Genomic DNA, 25,150 nt, shown 5'->3' with positions numbered 1-25,150 from the left:
ACAGAATGACACCTAACCTCCTATCCTTGCATAATTCCAATACAGAGATGATATGTTTGTTATATTTGAATCCACAGCTGCATGTAAGAATTTCCTTATACAACTGTAAAAGTTAAACAGGGATTTATAGGTTTTTAATAAAACCAAAGGTCAGCAGAATTCTCCATACAAACTTTGTACATCATAAGGGACGATATCAGCAGAACTCTCCAGAAAGACTTTGGGGATCATAAGGGATTAACTGGGGGGATGAGGATAAACAGATAAGGGTAAAGAAAAACAGCACCTGGGATGGAGCCAGGTGCTTGGGACTGGAGACATCTGCGTATCACATGATTATGTACTGACAAGATTAGAATTTGAATAAATCAAATGTGTACCTGACTAGTTGTGTATAAAAAGATGGTTTCCCTGTAATTGGTAGAGTTCTGTTTTAGTTAATCTAAGGCAGACTCTCCCTGTGTTTGCTTCAATAAACAATCGTTAACCTGCATCTGAGTCTCCTGTGGTCTATTCTTAGAAGGCACCAAAACACACCTTAATAAGCTCCTTCCTGTGCTAAAATCACCTTTGAAATGGAGGAATCAAATGAGCTCCCTTTCCTTGACATGCTAGTTGAGAAATCTGCCAATGGGTTCTCTACTACTGTCTACTGCAAGCCTACTTTTACTGGTCAATATAAGCATTGGGATTCCTATAGTTCCACGCGCTATAAGATTGGCCTTATCAGCAACCTCATAAATAAGGCCCAAGCCATTTGCTCGCCATGGAAGCTTGATGCTGAAGTAGGGCATATCAAAGCCATCCTGTAGGATAATGGCTACCCTGAATCTTTCATTGCTCGCTGCATATCATGCAAAATGCATGAATGAGACTAAGCCCACCATTTTTGGTCCTGAGAAGTGCATGGTCTATCTCAGGTTGCCCTGGAAGGGTAAGATGTCTCAAAGATTTGAGCAAAAGCTGAAGCTAACCGTTTCATGCTGCTAATATGCAGTTGCAACATGAGTGGCATTCGCCACTAATAGGATGCTGCTGTCAAGCCAAAAAGACGTTCTGCCTATAACACAAATGAGTAATGTGGTAAATCAGTTTCAGTGCCGGTGTGATATCACGTATGTAGGCACTACATACAAACGACTGGCAGATCGTATCAAAGAGTCCATTCAGCTGTTCGCAAAAGGCAAACTGCGGACCGTACCCAACCAACCCATGCTTTCAAAGCTTAAAAGTGTCCAACTTTAGATGTGATTCCATGAATGGACAACACTTGCTAAACAATCCTGATTGTACCAAGAATTACGTAGACAGCCACTTGAAGATCATCAGTCGGGCTCAGTGTGGCTCAATTACACGTGCTAGAAGCTACATATATTCACACACAGGGCCCTGTCCTTTGCAGACAGAAGGCCTTTGACATTGCACCTTTTTTAACTAAGAAAAAGCTTTGGGAACAGCTATTCCGTGGTTCATCGACATGGCAATGCCTCTACCAGAGTCCACTTACCAACCAATTAGCACTCTCTTCTCATGCAATATAAATTGTTGTTCCATTTAAATAAATTGTTGTTCTATTTAGAATAGTATTCTTGAGTTTGTCCTGATGAGTGCAAGATGAAATACTACGACAGCATGTCTTTTTCGGAAAATCTATATGTAAAAAAAAAGGGAAGAGCTGAATTCCAGAGGTGGGGTGAGAGTGATCACCAAGGCAGCATTTCACTGAGTGTGGCATCAAGGAGCAAAATTGAAATCAATGTCCATCAGTGAGAAAACTCTGATTGGAGACATTCCTAGCTCAAAGGTAGGTGGCTGTGGTTAGTGGAGGTGGTTGGTGGAGGCCAGTCAACTTAGCTCTAGAACATTGCTTCAGGAGTTCCTCAGGGTAGTGTTCTACGCCAAGCCATCTTCAGCTGCTTCATCAATGACCTTCCCACCATCAGGTCAGAAGTGGGAGTGTTCCTTGATGATGGCACAATGTTTACCTGTTTATTACCATTCGCAACTCCTCAGATACTGAAAGAGGCTGTGCCATATGCAGCAAGACCTGGACAACACTCAGGCTTGCACTGATAAGTGACAAGTAACATTCATGCCACATGATTACCAGGCAATGACCATCTTCAACATGACAGAATCTAACTATTCCCCCTCAGTATTTAACAATAGCACCATTGTTGAATCCCCACTATCAACATCCTGAGGGTTACCATTGACTGGAAATTGAACTAGACCACCCATATAAATACTGTGGCAACAAGAGCAGGGCAGAGGCTAAGAATTCTGTGGCAAGTAACTCACCTTCTGACTCCCCAAAGTCTGTCTACTATCTACAAGGCACAAGGCAGCAGTGCAATGAAATACTCTCCACCTGGATGAATGCAGCTCAAATAACACTCAAGAAGTTCAACATCATCCAGGACAAAGCAACACGCTTGACTGGCGCTGCATCCACCAACTTACATGTTCACATCCTTCACCACCAATACACAGTAGCAGCTGTGTGCGTGTGTACCATCTACAAGGTGCACTGCAGCAACTCACCAAGTGCTCCTTCGACTGTACCTTCCAAACCTACGGCCTCTACCATCTAGAAGGACAAAGGCAGCAGATGCACGAGAACACCACCACCTACAAGTTCCCCTTCACATCACACAGAATCCTGACTTGGAACTATAATTGCCATTCCTTCACTGGTCACTGATCAAAATCCTGGAATTTCCACCCTGACAGCACTGTGGGGGTGCCTGTACCATATGGACTGCAGCAGTTCAAGAAAGAGCTACCTTCAGAAGAATATAGAAATAGGACAGGAACAGACCGCACAGCCCATCGAGCTTGCTCCACCATGCAATAAGATCACGGCTGACCTTGGGCCTCAATTCCATTTTGCTGCCCACTCCCCATATCCCTTAATTCCCCAAAACACCAAAAATCTATCCACCCCAGCCTCAAATGTATTTAATGATGGAGTGTCCACAACACTCTAGGGCATGGAATTCCAAAGATTCACAACCCTTTGAATGAACGAATCATCTCAGTCTTAAATAATTTGCCCCCTTATCCTGAGACTGTGACCCAATGTTTTTGATTCTCCAAACAGCAGAAAAGGTCTCTCAGTATCCATCCTAACAAGCCCCTTCAGAATTTTGTAGGTTTCAATGAGATCACTTCCCATTCTTCTAAACTCCAGAGATTAAAAGGCAAATTTACTTTCATCATAGGACAACCCCTCATCCCAGGGACTAATTTAGTGAATCTTTGCTTTACTGCCTCCAATGCAAGGATATTCTTTTTCAAATGTGGAGACAAAGACTGCACATAGTACTCCAGATGTGGTCTCATCAAAACCCTGTACAATTGTAGCAAGACTTCTTTATTCTTGTACTCCAATCCCCTTGCAATAAAGCCAACATACCATTAGCCTTCCTAACTGCTTGCTGCACCTGCATTTTGTATTCTGTATAAGAGCACATTCAAGTCTCTTTAAACATCAACACTTAAGTTTCATCCCTTTTAAAAATATTCTGCTTTTCAAAATGAATAACTTCACACTTCCCTATATTATGCTCCATCTGCCATCTTGTTGCCCACTCACTTAAGCTGTCTATATATCTTTGTAGTCTCTGTGTCCTCCACACAGGTCATATTTCCATCTAGCTTATCACCAAACTTAAGATACTCTGTCTCATCATCTAAGTCATTATTATAGATTGTAAATAGCTGAGGCCCCAGCACTGATCCTTGCAACACTCCACTATTCACTGCCTGTCAACTTGGAAAAAACCCAGTTTATGCCCACTCTCTGCTTTCTATCAATTAACCAATCCTCTATCCATGCTAACATATTACCCCCAACTCCATGAGCTCTTACTTTGCTTACTAACCTTTTGTCTGAACACTGTTTTGAGTTTTGCAAGCACGGGCTGGTTAGGTACGGTCAGCATGCTGACCATACCCAAACAGTCCATGCTTGCAAAACTAGTATCCAACATTAGATGTGATCCCACGATTGGACAACACTTGCTAAACAATCCTGATTGCGCTAGGAATTATACTGAAAACTAATTTAAGATTACTAGTCGGACTCGCAGTGTGGCTCACTTACGCTTACTGGAAGCCATATATTCATACACAGGGCCCTGTTTTTTGCAGATAGAAGGAGCAAGCCCACTCATTATGGCTTTGTTTAAGTTTGTCATTCTTGTGATTGGAATGTGTCAATTTCAAACTTAACATGGAATTTAATGGTATTATGATTACTATCTCCCAAAGGATCTTTTACTATGACATTACTAATTCACACTGCTTCAATACACAATACTAAATCTAAGATAGTCTTATTCCTAGTCAGTTCCACAACATATTGCTCCAAGAAACTGTCATGAAAACATTCTACAAACTCATCTCCTAGACTACTCTTGTCAATTTGTTTGTCTCAGTTGTTATGAAGATAAAAGCCCCCACAATTATTACATTTCCTTTGTTACAAGATCCAATAATTTCTGGTATAACTACTGTTAGTGAGCTTATAAACTACTCCCATCAGTGTTTTCTGACTCCTTGCTAGTCCTAATTTCCACCCATACTAATTCTATTTCACGTTCTTGAGGCCAGGTCCTTTCTAACTAATGTCCTTATATCATCATTTACTCGCCCTTTACCATTCTATCTACCTTTCCAAAATATTGTGTACCCTGGAATATTTATTTCCCAACCTTGATCATCTCGTAACTTGTCTCTGTAATGGAGATTAGACCGAAATCATTTGCCTCTATTTGTGCCACAAGTTCATCTATCCTATTGTAGATGCTTCGTGCATTCAGATAAAGAATCTTTAATTTATTTTTTTTACTTCTACTCCCTTCAGTGACCTTATCCACTGCTGTACAACTTTTGTTAAACTCTCTCCTTTCCTGTCCCACTCTGCTTGCCTTTACCCACATTGCTATACTGTTCCGATGACTCAGCTTTTCTCTGTGAATTTCTAAACCTCCCTTCACCCGAATCACCACCACATCCCATCCCAACATCCCCTCACTCCACAACCAACATTCTGCAATTAGGGATGGGCAACAAATGCTGGTTTGCCAGTGACACTCACATTCCAAGAACAAATAAGAGGAGGAAAATCATGATTTACTGTTAAGAATTAGAAAAATCCATTCAATAGTATTTAGCAAAAGAGGTCTTGAGGCACAGTAGGTAGCGTCCCTGCCTTGGAGCCATAAGCTCCAGGTTTGAGTCCTGCTCCAGCAATTGACGGCCACAGAAAGGGAGTTCATAACATGGTCAAATCCTTCTGATATGCCCAAGGCGGGTGGAAAGAGCAGGAGTGTCTCCTGGTCAGCCAAAACCTGCAGAAGGCAACGACAAACCACTGCAGTGCCTCGGCAAGTGTAACATGGACCAATGCATGGAATCCATGGTTGCCAATGTTCTCTTAGGGCATGTTATCTAAAGAGAGAGAGTGTATTTAGCAAAGCCAAAAGAACTACGGCCTTCTTAAAAATGAAGCAGAGTGACACCTGAGGTTTCCTTATGAGACGGTCAGAGGTTGTGCAGGGCAAGTTTTTATTTTCGCTTTGTCACCAAGAACATCTCTATAGTGAAATATGCATTCAATTTCAAAAGAATAAAGTAATGTAAATATTTAAGACTTGACTATGAGAACACATGCTGGCATCATTTTAGATTAAAAGCTTGGATGGAGAATTTTGATGACTTAGTAAATGCACCCTGTGGCATGATATGAAGCTATAGACTAGGATTTGCAGATTCAATTTCTGGTCAATGTTCCGTTATTTGGTCCCAGATAGACGGAATATCTGGAGCATTAGAATTGACCTCAGTGCAGCTAGACTTGAAACAGGAATATGCAACCATAGTTTTCTAATTATTATTCATGGAACTATGCTGCTACGTGCTTATGTGGGTGTTGAACAAGGACATGGTTGTGTTCAATGGTAAAACTGTCACACGATACCTACTGGTCAACACCCATTGCAGCTGATATTACCCGATCCTATGCAGCTTCAGCTGAAAACACAAAGGATTCCATGTGTACACTGATGACGCCCAACTCAACCTCATCATCACCTCTCTTGACCCTTCTACTACCTCTGAATTGTCACAATACTCATGTGACAACTGGTATTCAATGCACAGAAGTTTCCTCTAATTAAGTATCAGGAAGATAGAAGCTGTTGTCTTTAGACTTCGGCATAAACCAAGTTTGCTTATCTCTGATTCTATCCTCCACCCAAACCACTGCCTGAGATTGAACCAGACTGTTCACAACCTCAGGTGAGGTCTGACCCTTTGCTGAGCTTCCGAGCACAGAATCTCACCATAACCAAAACAACTACTTCTACCTTCATAGTATAGCTCATCTCCACCTCTGCTTCAGCAAGCCAATCAGTTGGTGAAACCATCATCCATGTCTTTGTTATCTACGGATTTAATTATTGCAATGCTCTTCTGGCAGGCATTCCACTTTACATAAATTTTAGCTCATCCAAAATCTCTGTTGCCCATATCCTAACTCACACCAACTTCTATCACCCTTATGCTCACCAACCCATACTGGTTGCCCATCAGACAACACCTCAAAATTAAAATTCTCATCCATATTTTCAAATCTCATCACAGGCTCATCCCTCTACACCTCTGACTTCTTCCAGTCCTTTAACCCTCCAAGATGTCTTCTCTCCTCCAATTCTGGCTTTTTACATGCCCCCAATTTCCATCGCCCTATCATGAGCACTGGTGCCCTCAACTCTGAAATTTCTTCCCTAAATCTCTTTGTCTCTCTATCTTGCACTCTCCTCCTTTGGGATGTTTCTAAAAGGCTACTTTTTTGACCAAACTTTTGGTCACCTGTCCCAATACCTCTTTATATGGCCCATTGTTAAATTTTGTTTGATAACATGCTGTAAAGTACCATAAGATGTTTCACTATGTTAAAGGCATTATATGAGGTTGCTGTTGTCTGGACTCAAACCTGATGAATGGGCACTTAGTCAATATGCCAAAGGTGTTGATGGATGATTGGAACTGTATCTAACATAAATCAATGCATTCGAAAATGAAAGATAAAAGTTAAATAAAAACACACAAAATTCAAATCCATCATCAGCTAGGGCTTTCTTGCTTGTATGCAGTGATGGTAAACTTTGCTAATTCTGACTTTTATTTTGAAGAATTGTGAAAAGTTTAAATTACATAGCTAGTACATCTGTTGAATATTAAGCAGAAAGCATAAATTTCTTTCAGAAAGGAAGGCAAGGGTGAAGCCAACAGAAGTGTCTTAAGACACTTGTTATCAGGTAGCAAATCACGCGCCTATCCTCTTAGATGGAAAACAACCAGGGACTTCAATTTAAATCTAGCCCTGCACAGAATCAAAGCTGCTCTGTAATTAAACACCTATAATTTTTTTTAAAATCGAGGTCAGGTTGGTTATAAGACTATGATTCATTAAATCCCTCACCACTCCAATGTTCACCATTAACTTGTTTTTTTATTAATATTTGTTCTTGGGATGTAAGTTATGCTGGCAAGGCCACATTTATTACCCATCCTTAGTTGCCCTGGCAACCGCATAATACAGGGCTGGAGTCACTTGTAGGCCCCCAAGGGATATTAGTGAACCAGTTGGGTTTTTACAATAATGTGGTCAATTTCACCTGCCAGCCCACAAATCAACAGATTTAATGATTCAATTTCCCAACTTACCATGGAGAAATTTGAACTCTTAGCCTCTGAACTGCAACCGCAGTATGATAATCACCAGGCTACCATAACTTCTCATTATTCAGAGCAGCAAGTATAGTTTCAAGCTTCCTAACACCCACAGCCAGGAGCCAACACTATAATTCAAACCCAAAAGAGTTGGGAAGATCAGACCACGTAGACATTAGGGTTCAGTAGAATGGAGAAAAGTCAGAGGGGTGTGGTATATAATACACTCTAATTGACTTGGATGCAAATTGTAAATCCTGGTTGGAGGGGGGCGACGGGAGGTTTCCATTTTATTCACCCACAAAGAGGCACTGGTTGTCAGTGTGATTCCTCTAGAATCCAGTATTTATAAGTGTACCTCTTCAATTGCTATGCTACTGTTCATGGATATATGGGTCTCATTGTGTTTGTTTAACAGTCACAACAAATTCCTACCAGACAGAAGCCTCGAGAATAGCATTATGACTAAAATCGTTTTAGAACAAAAAAATATCGAGGGTGAACAGACCCAAGTTCCAATATCAGCCTTGGATCTGTGATAACACCTCTGTCAGGAAGTTCTCAGTTCAATCCCCACTCCAGAGACTTGACCACATAATTCATGATGACACCTCAGTGCTGCATCTTCAGAGGTACCGACTTTTGGATGAAATGTTAAAACAAGTTCCTATCCCACATTTAAGATGGCCATAAGAGGTGCTATGGCATTATTTGAACATATGGCGAACTTTCCCAGCGTCCTGACCAGCATTTGTCCCTCAATCACCATTGCTAAAAATACATTATCAACTAATCTTCCTTATTGTTGCCTTGCATGCCCATGCTGTGGGCAGGTCACTAGAACAGTATTGAAACCTCAAAAGTACTTAATTGGCTGAGAAATGTTCTGAGACCACCCTCCCCCCCCGCCTGAGATCAAGAAAGCGCTATATAAATGAAAGTACTTTATCAAAAAACAGACAATGCTGGAACTCACCTGGTTCAGCAACATCTGTGGAGAGAGAAACAGAGTTAACACCACAGGGTGGTGACCTTCGTCAGAATCGCTCTCTCTCATTCATTCCACTTTTGCTGCCGGGGCATTATGTACTTTACTCACCACTACCTATAAACAAAGAGTTATAAGGACATCGAGGAATAAGACAGCTTCCAATCATTGCAACATCTATTAAGACTAGCCCTCCAGTTACACAACACCTGCTTCATGAGCCAGTAGAACCACAGTACAAAGCCAACATAAAAGCAGCTTTACTGTTATATGGCAAAAAAGCAATTTTTATATGAAGATACTACTGTTTAAAGGGGTTTAGAAAAATAATTAAAGCGACTACATGGCCAAGATCAATTTTTTTTCAAAAAAGCAAAAAGCTGAGGGAGAAATAGTCAAGTTTTAAACTTAATTGAATATATAATAATTGAAGTGAAAGAGTTCTCAGAAATTTACAGCACAGGCAGGGGCTAATCAACCCATCGTTTCCATGCCAGCCTAATCCCACTTCCCACTAAAGGAGCAATCCAGCCTAATCCTACTTGCCTGTTCTGGTCCGTCACACTACAAGTGCATATGCAAGTACTTTTTTTTTAAATGTTGAGAGTTTCTGCCTCCACCATCCTGTCAGGCCACGAGTTTCAGATTCCCACCACCCTCTGGAAAACATTTCCCCTCAAAACCTCTCACCTCTTATCCTAAATCTATGTCCCCTAGTTAAGAACCCCTTCTGATCCACTGTGAGTAGAGCCCTCATAAATTTATACACTTCAACTGGGACAGCCTTCTCTGCACCATGAAAACAACCAGGGAGGAAATAACCATGTTCTGAAGATCATTTTCCAATCCTCACTAGATACAGGCGAGGTCCCAGAGGATTGGAGGTCTGCAAACTTTGTACCATATTTTAAAAGGATGCAAAGGATAGACCAGAAAATGATAGGCCAGTCAGTCTGACTTCAATGGTGGGCAAATTATTGGAAACAATCCCGAAACACAGGATAAACTGTCACTTAGAAAGGCACAGATTGATCAGGGATACTTGGCATGGTTTTGTTAGGGAAAGATCGTGTCATACTAATTTAATAGAATTTTTTGAGGAAGTAACAAGGAGAATTGATGAGGGTAGTGCAGTGCATGCTATCTACATGGATTTCAGTAAGGCATTTGACAAGATCCCACATGGCAGACTAGTCAGGAAAGTGAGATCTCATGGGGTACAGGGGAAGGTGGCAGGTTGGATCAAAAATTGGCTCAGTGACAGGAAACGGTCGAAGGATGTTTTTGCAAATGGAAAACTGTTTCCAAAGGTGCTCCGTGTTGGGGCCCTTGCTGTTTCTTGTATACATCAATGATATAGACTTAAACATGGGACTTAAATATGATTTGGAAATTTGCAGGTGACACAAAAATTGGCCATGTAGTTGATAGTGAAGAGGATAGCAGCCAACTTCAGAATTATATTAATGGTCTGGTTGAGTGGGCGGAGAAGTGGCAAATGGAATTCAATCTGGGAAAGTGTAGGGTAATGCATTTGGGAAGGGCAAACAAAGTAAGGGAATACTCAATAAACGGAAAGCTATTGAGAGGGGTTGAGGAAGTGAGAGGCCTTGAAGTGCATGTCCACAGATCCTTGAAGGTGGCAGGGCAGGTGGACAAGGTGGTCAAGAAAGCATATGGAATGCTTTCGTTTATTGGGCGAGGTGTTCAATGCAAAAACAGGGATGTAATAATGGAACTACATAAAACGCTGGTTAGGCCACAGATTGGATTTTATGTACAGTTCTGGTCACCACATTGCAGGAAGGACATAATTGCTCTGGAGGAGCAATTACAAGAAAGTTTCCAGGGCATGAAAATTGCATCTATGAGGAGATATTGGATAGGCTGGGGTTGTTTTCACCAGAACAGAGGAGGCTAAGAGATGACCTAATTGAGGGGTACAAAATTATGAGGGGCCTAGATAGGGTAGACAGAGAAGGCTTGTTTCCCCTAGCTGAGGGGTCTTTTATCAGGGGGAATAGATTTAAGGTGATTGATAGAAGGATTAGAAGGCACATGAGGAACAAGTCTTTCACCCAGAGGGTGCTGGGTGTCTGAAATTCACTGCCTAAGTTGGCGGTTGAGGCTGAAATACTCAAGTCATTTCAAAGATACCTGGATCTGCAACTGAAGTGCTGTAACCTGTAAGGCTATGGACCAGGTGCTGGAAAGTGGGATTAAAATAAGCAGCTAGTATCTTCTTTCTCTTTTTGGCTGGTGCAGACATGATGGGCTGAATGGCCTCTTTTTGCACCATAACTTTTCTATGGTCCTAACCCTAACCAATCCATAATAATAAAAGCAAAATACTGTAAATGTTGGAAATTGGAAATAAAAGCAAAGTGCTGGAGAAACTGAGTAGCATCTGTGGAGAGAGGAACAGAGTTAACATTTCGAATCCAATATGATTTCTTCAGAACTCAATTGCCAATCCAATATTTCCTCATTACAAAAATTTTCCAGTCTAGGCAACATCCTTGTAAATCTCCTCTGTACCCTCTCTAGTGCAATCCCATCTTTCCTGCAGTGGTTACCAGAATTGCACACAGTACTCCAGCTATGGCCTAACTCATGTTTTACACAGCTCCTATATTCAACGCCTCAGCTAATAAAGGCATGTATCCAATATGCCTTTTTGATCACCTTATCTACCTGTCCAGCCATCTCCATGGATCTGTCGACTTGCACTCCAAGGTCCCTCTGTTTCTCTATGCTTCTCAGTATCCAACCATTTATTGTGTATTCCCTTGCCTTGTTAGCCTTCCCCAAATGCATTACCTCACACTTCTCTGGATTGAAAAACATTTGCCATTGTTCTGCCTACCTGCATAGTTCCCTGGCATCTTCCTGCGGTCGACAGCTTTATTTTTCTTCATTATCAACCACATGGCTAATTTTTATATCTTCTGCAAACTTCTTAATCATAACCTCTATGTTAAATTCCAAATCATTGATACAAACCACAATAAACAAGGAATCTCGAGCTAAGCCCTCTGAAATCCCACTGGAAAAAGCTTTCAAGTCACAAAAACATCCATCAACCATTAACCTTTCTGCCTCTGAGCTAATTTTGGATCTAACTCATCAGTTTACTTTCAACCCCATGGGCTTTTATTTTAATGACCAAACTGCCATGTGGGACCCTTATCAAAAGCCTTGCTAAAACCCATATAAACTACACCAAATGCACTTCATTGCCCTCCTTGTTACCTCCTAAAAAATTTCAAACATGTTAGTCAGTTACGGCCTTCCCTTAAAAAATCTGTGCTGTCTTTGATTAATCCCCACCTTTCTAAATGAAGGTCTATCCTGTCCCTGAAATTCTTTTCCAATAACATTTCCACCACTGAGATTAGGCAGACTGGCCTGCAATTACCTAGTCTATCCCTTTCTCCATTTTCAAACAATGGTACATTAACAGTCCTCTAGCATCATGCCTGTAGCCAGAGAGGACTGAAAAATGATGGCCAGAACCTCTGCTATTTCTTATCTTGCTTCCCACAACAGTTTAGAATACATTTCATCCAAGCCTGGGATTTATCCAATTTCAAAAAGGTTAAGCTCCTTAATACTTACCCTCTCACTATCCTAATTTCATCTTATACTTCACATTGCTCCACCCTGATTGCAATGTCTGTATTGTCTTTCATTTTTGAAACATTTAGAAACCTACAGACAGCATTTCTCAAACACCTATCTCCAGAATCTGATAATTGATTCAGATAAAATGGCACTTTTAAGGATGAAAACAAAAGCTATGGGAAAGGAGGGGAATACAGTATACTACTTTCTAATGCACTAATGTTGAGAAATATTTTAAGCTGCTGGACAAGTGATAATCTCCTTTTTAGTGTAATTCATCTCATTACCTAGAAGAACACTATTCACTATAATATTCCTGTAACAACTGCTTTCGATTTCCACAGCCTGCTTTATCAACAATCAAATGCAATCTAGAGCACAGTATGCAAACCATATAGGTGCAGGAATTAACCCATTGAAATATCTTCTGTTATTAAATGTCAGTGATGTTAACTGCTTCAATAAGTCACTTTCTTACTAGTTTCAATCTTCTCAATCAACTGCACAGCATTTTATTTTACCAGCTTTTCATGGAGTTATTTAAGTCTATCTCTCTGATGCTTACATCTCCTCTGAAATGGTCTTGACGTGACAATGTTAAGTGGTAACTTTTGCATTTTGGGGTTGCTTCATTCCAAAGCAGTAAGCAAGCTGGACAAATAAAGGAAGTGCTAACAGTTAATTTTGTTATAATTGATTCATGAAGCTATCCATATTCATTGTGGAAAGGCAATTTCAAACAAATCTCAAGTTTATTGCAATCAGCATGCTAGCACCATTGTGTATCACAGATCTTGTATTACAGAAATTGTTTATTAATTGAGATTATTACAGTCACCATTCTATCAACAATTCTACTTGAAATACCTTGTGTCTTGAGAAAACCCTGAAGTATACTACAGAATTAAAAAAGCATTTTAAGAGCAAGTGAGAATTCACTTTCCTGGTAACAATTTTTGTGATCATCAATCTCAGTCACAATGCTCATAGAAACAAGTCACTCCAGACAAGTTTGCATTCAGTCATCCTTTTGTGCATGATTAGATTCAAGGTAATTGAAACATGAAGCTAATATGAGCTGAAGCACAACAGCTGTGCTACACTGTGCAATGCTCCCAAGGAAAATCTCATTAACCCCAAAGTTCTACCTGTAGGGCAATTTTGTGTGCTTCTCTATCAATGTAAAAAGTACATCTGAATTTAGAAAATGTAATAATAGTATTAGATTAAAAAAAACTGTTAAGACCTTGTGCCCCCCTTTAGATAAAGCATTGAATGCTAGCAACCCACAAGTAAAAGGCTTTGAAAAATGAATCCCTTTTACTTCGTTAAATTAGAATATGTACAATGAGGGACCAAATGACAGAAATAAGAAGCATTCAGCTACTCAATAATCCCTTTTAAATCCAGGCAAATTTACTAAATTAGCTATATCACTCAGAGGCTTTTAAGAAGTAAAAAGCGGGTTAAACCACAGTAGTAAGAGATCCCACAATACTGATGTCCACAATGCAAGGGAAGGTAATTCAAAAATTATATTTCCTCTGCAGCTGCATGTTTCATCTGAATCCACATAATAAAGTACAGACGTATATGTAAATGTAATCTTTGACCATGACATATGAAAAAAAAAATTTAGACTAAATCACAGCTATTGGTTGACTGCACAGGTTTTAATCAGTAAAGCCTGGTTAAACTTCCTGATCTCTCTTTTGAATCGCTGTACAGAACTGCTCTCATTGTACTTGAAAAGTAACAAGCTACCAGATTACTCAGGTGTCAACAGATTGCAAGAAATAGTGCAGGGAAGAAACAGAAATATCATATGTGTGAACACTATCATGGTATCCATTAGCTCCTAAGAGAAAAAGATATTAAGTTAAAAAGGCCTCTGCTTTTAATATTTTCTTAAGTCCAGTTGGCTGGTCTGTCTATTACAGGAAATGCAGATATTTCATTTGCTGGCATTCACTTTCAATGCACAGCGATGCAATATGCTAATGCAGGACAGTTGGTCACCCAACTCTCAAACTCAACAATAAAACATGAAGCATTATAATAGATATACGCCAAAGCTAAATACGCAGTACGCCTACAATTTTAATCGCTTATAAGTACAAAAAATGCTCACTGAGATTTAAAAGCTTCTCTTGAATATATGTTCTCTAAAGGAGGCAGAGGAGGCAAGGAGGTTGGGGGGATCGCAAGCCGAGCTGGGGTCACGAAGAGAGGGAACGTGTGAACAGACAAGGGGGCGCCAAGGGGGGGGGGGGGGGGGACGCAAAGAGATGGGGGGCCCAAAGAGAGGAGGGGTGCACAAAAAGTAGAAGGGAGGCAAGGAGGGGAGGGGGAGGCAACGAGGGGAGGGTGGGGCAAGGACAGGAGGAGGAGGCGAGTAGTGAAAGGGAGACGAGGTGGTGAGGCGAGGAGGGGGAAGCGAGAAGGAGTTCATCAGCAAAGCAAAAAGTAAAAATAAAATACTGCAGTTTTTGTGCTTCCACAATAAACAAAACAGGGAGGGAAATGTCAGTAGTTCTCAAATACATGACATAAACTCTATCAAAGGTTAACTGTAATGGGTTTGACCTGTTATTTCCTCATGAACTTACCTAAATCTGTGTGTGCACTGCTTAAAAGTTGTTTGAACTTTTCATGACGGGATTTTTCTCTTATTGTCATTGGTGGTGCCCCTGACGCATTCTGATCTGCAATTCGTGCCACTAATGGAATAACAGGCCGCGTAGGGAGTGACTGCTGTTTCTGGAGTGTTACTCTGCCTAAGGTACCTGGAATACAAAAAGAAGTTAGTCATTATTTTTCCTATCACAGACAAATTGGCTGCATCTCCCACAAGCATAATGACAATTTGAGAATATTATAGATTGCTTTGTAATCATACAACCAACTGCTGAAATGGATTAAAAATATTATGCATACATATTTGTTATCAGATTGACTGCAAGATCACTCATGGAATTTTCATTGTGATAGCATCACTTGCCACTCCCTTGAGCAGTCCACGTATATCCACCCCCATGACTAGTCTACCCATTGATTTGAAGGGTGTCTTTACCTCTTACTATCTACTTAAATGTAGCAAGGAATTTGGATACAGATCCCTTATTACTAGTTTATTGGATATACCATATACCATCTCATGACCTCCGTAGTTTCAGATCACTACCAAACTATAGATTAAACAAGGCAGTTTTATTGAACATTAAGTAAGTAAAAATACTCAATGCAAGCAGTGTATTTAGAGAAAGTACAAAATTTATCATTCTCCTGAAAATGTCAAAAACCAACAGATCGTGCTCCTGTGCCACCCTTCCACATACAATTCATCCAAGACACATGGATGCTAACTACTCACTTGACTACTTGCTACCGCAGCCTCAAATTAGTCTGTTACTCCTGACAGCTTTAGGCTGGCTGTTGATCTTGGTGCAAATCCAAGATATACCTCTGAAGTTCTTTGAAGAAATCTTGTAACAATTAAACTAAAAGCCTCTAAAACTCACTCAGAAATGCTAATTCAAACATACTTTAAAAAGATTCACAGAATGCCAAATATAAAGCAGGTTTGCTGAACAGAGAAATCTCTAGCAACCTTTAATGCTCAAGACCTGCAATTCCAGGATTTCCATAATACTGAGGGCACATTTGGGCAGATAAGCACGAACAGCTCTGCACTCAACTGACACTGGCATTTGAAATAAGCTTTTGTTTCAAAAGAACAATCTATAAGTGCTTCATACTGCAATGAATACTCCCTGCGGTTTTATTAATTAATAACAATACTTGATTTTAACCCTGTGTAAATTGTGACCAACAAGAAAGAATGTTATTATGATTTAGTGAATGCAGATCCCTGAAGCCAAGCAATAGCCTCATTTGCTGAGTTTAAGGTGATTAGTCCACTACTTAGTCTGTAGATGGGACACTCCTCGGTAACGTGTAGCATTGTTTATGTCTTTTTATAAGTGCATAAGGGTTTGTACTGAGGCCCCAGCAGCAGAGATTGGCTGCACAGGGGCCCTGACCTGTCCTGACCCTGTTTAGCAAGGGCCACTCTCACCATGGTAGTTCAAAGCCTGCCATCTGACAGATGGGGTTTGTCACAAGGAATTTGTTAGTGACTTCCCGTTCCTTGCTCTAAAGGGTATCTGCTGGTAGATTTTGCTCAGGAAGGGTGCCCCATATGGAGCGACAAGATGAAAGGCGAGCAGCAGATGGGTTGAACAGGCCATCATGGAGCAGTAAGTGAGATGCAGCACAGGTGATTTCAACCAGCTTGTGGGTTTTCATCAGTCGGCATTGAGTGGCAGAGTGATGTTTGCAAGGACAGGAAGCAGAATTCCAGTTATGATTTGCATTGTTGCCAAGTGTGTGTGTGTGATGACCTTTGCCAGACAGGTGCACAGTACTCTGATGCGGAGAATGACAGGGCAAGTGCTTAGGTCTGGAGTGTTGTGGCAGCAGCACCTCATGTAAGTCCAGCAAGTTTGGTTAGTAGGTTGTTTCTTGTTCTTACCCTTGCTGCTGCTTTCTTCAAATGCTCCCAGAAGAAGAGAGTCCTATCTAGAGTCCCTCTCAAGAAAGAATCCAATGAACAATCTAGGAAAAAAATAAATTGTACTTTTGCCTATCAAACAAAATCTACAGTACAGGAGGCTGCCATTTGGCCTACCATATCCACGCTTACCAAGAAAAGATCTAACCAACCTAATCCCACTTTCCAGCTCTTGGTCCACAATCTTGTAGGTTATGACACTTCAAGTGCTTACCCAAATTTTTTTTAAAATGCGATGAGGGTTTCCGCCACTACCATGCCCTTTCAGACAGGGTTCCAGACCCCCACCATCCTCTGAGTGAGAATAATTTTCAACTACCCTCTATAAACCTTCTGCCAATTGCTTTAATTCTATGCCCCTGGTTTTTGATTTCTCTGCTAAGGGGAATAGTCCTTCCTATCTACTCCATCTGAGCCCCTCAATTTTATACACCTCAATTAAATCTCCCTCCAGCCTCCTCTGCTCCAAATAAAACATACAATCTTTCCTGATAGCTAAAGTTCTCCATTCTTGGCAACATCCTCGTAAATCTCCTCTGCACCTCTCTTGTGTGATTATATCCTCCCCGTAATGGATGACCAGAATTACAGGCAGTGTTCTAGCTGTGGCCTAATTAGTGCTTTGACTAGTTTTAGTGTAACCTCCGTGCTCTTTATATGCCTTGGCCAATAAAGAAAAGCATCCCATATGCCTCCCTGATCCACCTTATTTACTTGTCCTACAACTCTTAGGGATCTGTTGACATACACAGTAAGGTCCTTCAGTTCCTCTACTCTTCACAGCATCTTACCATTTGTAGTGTATATCCTTGCCATGTTTGTTCTCCCCAAATGTATTGCTTCATAATTCTCTGGATTGAATTCTACTTGCCACTTCTCTGCTCACCTGACTAGTCCACTGATATCTTCCTGCAGTCTACAGCTTTCTTCCTCACCAACACACGACCAAATTCTGTATCATCTGCAAACTTTTTAATCATGGCCCTACTTTTAAGTCTAAATCATTGGTATATACTACAGAAGCAAGGGAACCCACAGGTTACAGCCTTCTAATCACAAAGAACCTGTCAACCATTATACTTTGCTCTCTGCCAATGAGCCATTTTGGATCCAACTTGCCACTTTGCCTGAGGTTTGATGGACTTTTATGACCAGTCTGCCATATTGGACAATGTCAAAAGCCTTGTTAAAATCCATGTAGACTACAAGGAATCCATGTAGCCTTATTGAGGTTAAAAGGTCTAATTCATATTTAGTAAACACCAAGTGAGTTTATATAGAGACACTGACTGCACTTCTGATTCTTTCTAGCATTTTTAAGTTTTGTCCCAGTTCCTGTATTCTCTCCTTATAACTAAAGCTTTACACTCCTGTTGTCTTCTTGATGATTCTCTTCAATATTATTTCTAATGAATTGACATCTTTCTCAAAGGAAGGTGCCCAATACATAATTCTCTTTCACTAATATTTTGTTACATTTAGCATTATCTCTATCCATAATAGTTAAGGTCCCAATGCTTTCAAAAACAAAACTCTCTCCCTCACTTTTAAGAAGAACTTGAAAGAAAATAAGCTATAACATTGAAAACCAGCCAAATAAACAACTTTGGGTAAGCCAAAAAAAGTTTTTAAAAAATTGTAGTCAACTTCAGGAAAACATGAGAAATTTCTCCTCGGATCCTCGATACTTTCCACAAAACTGGTTATCCCGAACTATGCACCCATCCAAATTTCCTTAAGAAGATGGAGCTATCTGGAAGCAAAAAATTATTTTTATCCAACTTGTCTCTTCATAACAGCTTTGAATCACCATCTTGTTCTAGCTTCTCTTTCAGTTCCCTCATGCCTTCTCTGAATATATGCCATCTATGGGACTCACTTCCTGCTTCATGAATCTCATTCCCACTAAATTGCTGATCCTTGCCCACCAGCCCACAATCCCAACAGAACTGTCCCCTTCCCTTACAAAATTACCATCACAATGCCCCTCAAGAAATCACTGGCTCTTCTATCCTTGCAATCTACTGCCCCATCTACAAACTCCTATTTCACTCCACATCAATACATCTTCACCTTCCAGATCTGTACCAGTTTCACCAGCAACTCCCTGTTTACATCTTCCCTTTTTGCCCTTCCCAAAATGGCCTTAATCATTAGACATAAATTATATTTTGGATGACTGTGAGCATAGTGCCTTATTGCTCTTTGTACTCCTCAGTATCTTTTCAGCCTTTGACATGGTCAAACCCACCATCTACCTGCAATGCCTTTCCTCTTTTGTCCAGTTTGGTGGGATCACCCTTAATTAGTTGCACTCATCTATCCAACCTGCCACAGAGCTAAGACTTCATACTATATTTTTATGAGCATGGCTACTTCCTAAGATATTTTAAAAACTGGACAAAGACTTCAAAAAGGCTGAAGCTATGTCTGCCTGTAACCCTGAACAAAAGGAACTTTCTGGCAATATCCAAGAAGCTGACACCTCTTTATCTCTGAAGACACGCTAACAACCCCTGTGAGCTGCAGAAACCCAATTCAAAAGGAATTATAGAAAAGCCATTAACATTTCCTAAGCCAGGCCTGGCCAACAGGGACTACCAGTCTGCTAGGACAAAGGACCCTGCAACCTCCTTTGAAGTTTATTAATGGTTGGGGTATTAACAATATTAAGAATCCAGACAAAGGAATATACATCCTTTGTCAAAGCTAAAGTGGACAGGTGGGAGTCATGTGACATGACCCGCGAGCTGGAGGAACCTGTAACACTGTCGTGCTGTACTGTCAGTCTGCCAACTTCCATCTAGTAAGCAGCAGGTCTTTGCCCTGTAAATTTTTTTCTCTACCCCTCTTTTCTTGTATGAATGCCCTGGAGGCTACGTAGTGACACCACTGCACACCCACCTCCCCATTTTGAGTGTACGAATAAACTAACCCTCTGAGTTTACCCAATTGCAAGTTTGCTGTAGAGTTATTAATAGAAATTGGATCACACCAAAACTGAGGGGTTGGGAAATACGCCACCACTTATAAGGGGGAAAATCAAAATCAAAACACCTTTCCGTTTACGGATGGGTAGTGAGAGGAGAAATCAGAGCTGTTTAAATTAAACCTCTTTTCCATAACAAACCATAACAAGTGCATCTCTAACAATTACTTCTCCTCCCAACTTGTACCATTGCCTTTTTCAATGGGGCTTCTATCTCTATCATCTCCTCGAGCATTACTTTCCAACACCCAAATTCTCCACCCTCTTATCCATCCCCACTCCTTCACCTCAACATTGGTGGCCATGCCTTCAACTTGTGCCTCTCCCTTTAAGCCCATCCTTTAAAATCCCACTTTGAGCAACTTTCTGGTCACCCCATCTAACAGCTCTTCTTTGACTTGGTATCCATTTTTATTATACCTCTGGGAAGGCCTTTGGGAAATTTTCCATGGTTGAATGTTAGAGGTAAAATAATTTAATGTTTTTAAGGGATAGCTAAATAAGCGTGAAGGAGAAAGGAATAGAAAGATATTATGAAACGGTGAGATAAAATAAAAAGAGTGGGAAAAAGCCTGGTGCATAACCAGTTGGGCCAAATGATCTGTTTTGGTGTTGTAAATTCTGTGCAATATGTAATATGTATTTATATACATCATATTTGTACAGTTATATCCAGGATACAAAGGACATAAGAGTGCATATACTGATTGTGTTTAAGATTAATAATTTACAGTGAAAGAAAAAAAATCCTGTTAATTTTGGATCTCTCCCAATCTTTTTAGCCTGTGAAAAACTTAGATCCCTGTTGATGCCTTCTGCTCATATTTAAAAGTCAGCATCCACAGATAAATCCATACTCTCGTAATCAAAAACTCAACCTTTATTTATTGATGGCATACAGCGAAACCAGTAGGCATTGCCCATTTCCTGCAATTCGGGGTCCCTCTAAAATCGACTGAAATCAATAGAATTAAAATACTATATAGTTTAGGTTTAAAATAACTTAATTAGGGGACAGAAACTGAAATAGGTCAATCATCATAATGAGGACATTTCTTGCCAGTACTTTAAAAAAAAATGTTTCACAATATTAGAAGTCCCAAAATCAGTGCAGTTCTCTGCAGTAACTTTTATAACTTGGCCAGCACGTACTTCATAAAAAGCTGTTAGGTGAGAAAGACACTTCATGGAGTCCCTACAATCTTGCAGCAAGTAAGAAATTGAACAACATATGCTGCAAATCTCATTTATGTCTCTTTTCCCTTTGATCCAACTAGTAGAAAGAAAGACAGACCAATAAATTTCACAATTGATCAAAGCTGTCAATCACAAATGGATTTCAAAATTAGCTGGAAAAGGCTGAAAAACAAGTTATTGATAGCCTACAGAGACTCAAACGTTAAATTGTTCTATTACGCCAAGTAAGCTTTGCATCTTCTAATAACTGAGTTACACAAACTGATTGATCCTAAATGGTCAAATGCATTTGCTATAGCCAGGAGCTACTAATTCTGATAATATGCACCTGAACAACTTATGAAGAACAAAGCGCATTTTGATTGTTCATCCACTGACATATCACAAGCCGAAGGTTTCTGGTCCAAAGATTTGAATCTGATGAGGACTGTTTACAGAGAAAGCTGTAAATGAAGAAAGGCCAACTTCCTCAAATTCAACCAAAAAACTGCCTTGGAAAACTATGTTAAAATTGATGCGGTACTTCTATAGCTGCAATTCTTAAGAAAAATAATCATGTAAAAATTCTTAAGAACTGAAACAGGACAGGTCTAAAATCTGTCATACCCTTTAGCAATATGAAGAACTGACGCATTATGACCACTAGTGTGTAAAGAGATAGGCACACACGGTTGCTACCATTTAAATAAGCACCTCTTGAAAACAACCCAAACCTTTGGAATTTGAAAAGCTCGGGTGAATATAATCTAATCTTAGTGAGTTTATGCAAGTAACCTAGACCCTTTATTAGACAATGGTCTTGCAACACTCCCAATATCCAATATTCTTTATACAAAGTCAACTGCAAAACTACATACTTGGCTAAATTCCACATCGGCAATTTATTATTTAAACAGCCGAATTTAACAAAATTTATTGGTAAGTTTTCAGTAGGCACTTAAGATGAAGTACATAGCAATCTGCTCCAGTTGCAACATACTAAGCCCTGGTTTGAAAAAGTGCCTGCTCAGCCACATAGTATACTTTTAACTTTCAGAAGTTAAAAATGAAAGCAACCTTCATCACTTAGTAAGTAACTCTAATTCATGCTTCCATCATTTCCAAATATTCCCTCATTTCTTTCTCTGTAGCACTTTCCTCCATTTTATTATTGCAAAATCTTTTACTGAACTCATCAGTATGAATGTTTCCATCCCCTACACCCGCCACCCTTGTGCCCAACAAAGACTGAATTTTGCAATGATGTGTGTCAATTTCATGCTGTGGACTTGCACTAATTATGAACTAAGCTGAGCTCACACACACTTCATAAAGTGCCCTTACAGATGGCACAAACAAGGCACTTTCTTTCCAATATTTCAGATTGGATTTAATCCCAGTTTCCAGAGATGAAATGACAGTATGCTAGCCAACTATGACAGGTCACAACTATCTTCTACGAAATACCATTGCCTACATACTCAACAAAAACAGTAACATTCAATGTAAACCAGTCATCATATTTAAAAGAGTAGGCATAATTTCTGGAAACAATGCCAGCTTTATTATAATATTAATGATCACTAAATGTGCTTCACATATTTGTCTCTATCACAAAGAATTACCCTCCATTTTTGCAAGGCTGAGGTCAACACTCCTACCTACCCACCATTACTTATAAGATGATTTGCCAAATCACAGTCTGGACATACTGGGGAATCCCACAACAGAAATGCAATTTGTGAAAGTGCAAGAATGCTTCCTACCAACCAATCCACCTAACAGTAGTCAGCAATGACATGATTCATAGAGAGTTTGCCTAACTTCCAATGCTCAAAAAGTCAGAAGCTTATTTCTTGCAGTCATTTTGAAAAGGCAAATATAAATTCTTAAATATAAAAAATCCAGAAGTAAACAGGCAGGCAGAAATCTATCAGGAGATATTTAAACTAAAACAACTATTCCATGGTACACTACTCTTGAATTTTCTCTAACCTGGTGTCCTGAATTATATTGAAATCATCCAATTTACTAAAAATCAGCATAGCAGAATAAATCAACCCAGAAAGGCTTGTGAAACTTATGATATATTTCCCAAATCAATATAAACAGAGATGAAATTTAGCTGAAAGATTGATAAATAGAAATGACCCAGTTTCTAAAGAAAATATAAAAGCCCTTAGTGGATTATAAAATTCCCAAAAGCAATTTACAATCCTTTCACAAGATCTCCACAGAATGCCAGCTCACTGGTTTTGCTCAAATTACCCATGTCCCAAGGAATATGCCCCCTGTAATTGCGTCAGTCTGGCATTAAATATGATTGATATTATGGTGATCCTGTTAACAGCATAAGTGTTACAATTCATTGCACACATCCCACCTGATGGGAAAGGACTCCACTGGTCTGCTGCTCCAGGACTTCACCCTCTAACCATGGAGCTAGAAGATGAGAGGCTTGACCAATGAGTCACTAAGCAGGTACAGTAACTTCACCTTCTTTTGGCTATAAATTAAGACAAGGAACAGCATAAATTCCCCTGGTGGTTTATCAAAATAAACAGATTAAGTTGAAGATGAACAAACCTTTTATGTCTTAAGTCTATGAGTTCACTGGTCAAGTAAACTCGAATTGCACAGCTTCATATACACTTGTCAATTGATACTCACTATCAATAATGGAGAGAGACTGACATAAGAACAAACTGTGATTGTTTATTGAAACAGGAGGCAGAGTACTAAATCCTTGCATGTTCCCACAAAAACCTCCAGCTCTAGGCATAGTTAATCAGTAGCCCGTGTTGTACATTGATTGGTCAGTGCTGTCACATGGTTAGTCCACTTGCAATCTCTTAAAGGTACATGGTACTCCAATTTATGACATCCCTCCTCCTTTACTTAAAAAATACAGTTGACAAACGTAATAACATGTGAGCTATTTACAGTAAGAAATATTTACAAATCAAGTTTCTCAGGAGGCTTTCTCGGATGTGTTGAGTGTCGCAGTTCTACAATCTCGGCTGGTTTTTCCGAGACCTCCTTTTCAGGGGACAGCTGACAACTAGGTTCCTCAGTGGAGATTGGCAGGTTTGTCCTCCTGACCCCCTCAGGTCCCAGAGGTCCCGCCGGTACTTCCAAATCGTGTGATCTGTCCTCTACACGCGGAACAGACGCATAGATGAAAACTGCATTTCTTCTTGTGGGACTGGCGCTCTTTTGCGGAGATAATCCACTTGTTGTCTAATTATTGGGCCATTTACCGATATGTTATAGGAGATGGGTCCAGTTACTGCATTCACCTAACAGCCAATTGGGCCCATCTCCAAGGTTCTTCACAAGGACCCCATCCCCAATGTGAAAGTTCTTTTGTGACCATGACCAGCATGCCTGGTCTTCTGCACCTCTTGGCTTTTCTCCACCCTCCCCTTTAAATTCAGCTGGATAAGGGTCAAGTGGGTGCGGAGATGTCTCTTCATTAGTAGTTCTGCAGGGGCAATGCCGGTCGTTGTGTGGGGCGTGTGAACAAGAACCGGGACTATCTCGTGCTGATGGAGCCCCATTCCATCTTAATGGGTTGTCCACTGACTATAATGATTACTTGCATTGGCTCGGTTCTACCTACTTTCAGGTTATATAACGAATGGATGTTTGATTCTATTTCTTCTGTTTCTTCCATGAGACATATTTCACAATTTCTCCCTTTGTCTTTAAAATACCGTCTCAGCCTATCTCTGCAGTGCTGCATCATGTGACCATAGCGGTGGCAGGAAAAGCATTTGATTTGTTTGAATTGTCGATCACACAATGGATGCATTTCTTTCATTCGTTTTGTGGGTTTTCATTGTAGTACTGCTGTTTATTTTTACAGATCTGTACATAGGGGGGCGTTTCCTGCCTTTCTGTGGGGTCCCATGTTTTTGCACCTCTTGTTACCGCGATGTCGTTAGCTGTAAAAAAGAACACTAGGCATTTGACATACTGAGACCAGTCATCTGAAATGGGGTCGAATGGATCGACATGCCCGAACAGCGGCATTGTGAACAACTGCAAAGGGACT

At 40.2% G+C, this 25,150-nt stretch overlaps 1 protein-coding gene across 4 annotated transcripts in view; it reads right to left on the bottom strand.

The window, feature by feature from the left end:
* tbc1d22b (TBC1 domain family, member 22B) overlaps positions 1-25,150 on the bottom strand; it is a 355,700-nt gene that overhangs the window by 267,141 nt on the left and 63,409 nt on the right. For all 4 annotated transcript variants that reach the window (XM_041195481.1, XM_041195479.1, XM_041195482.1 and 1 more), the window contains one exon: positions 14,965-15,141. In XM_041195481.1, coding sequence (XP_041051415.1) covers positions 14,965-15,141 — 177 coding nt within the window. The remainder of the gene's footprint in view (positions 1-14,964; positions 15,142-25,150) is intronic.

The sequence above is a fragment of the Carcharodon carcharias genome, chromosome 9 (assembly GCF_017639515.1).
Source record: "Carcharodon carcharias isolate sCarCar2 chromosome 9, sCarCar2.pri, whole genome shotgun sequence".
NCBI lineage: Eukaryota > Metazoa > Chordata > Chondrichthyes > Lamniformes > Lamnidae > Carcharodon > Carcharodon carcharias.
The sequence above is the reverse complement of the archived record's forward strand: the minus strand, read 5'-3'. Positions and strand labels throughout refer to the sequence as shown.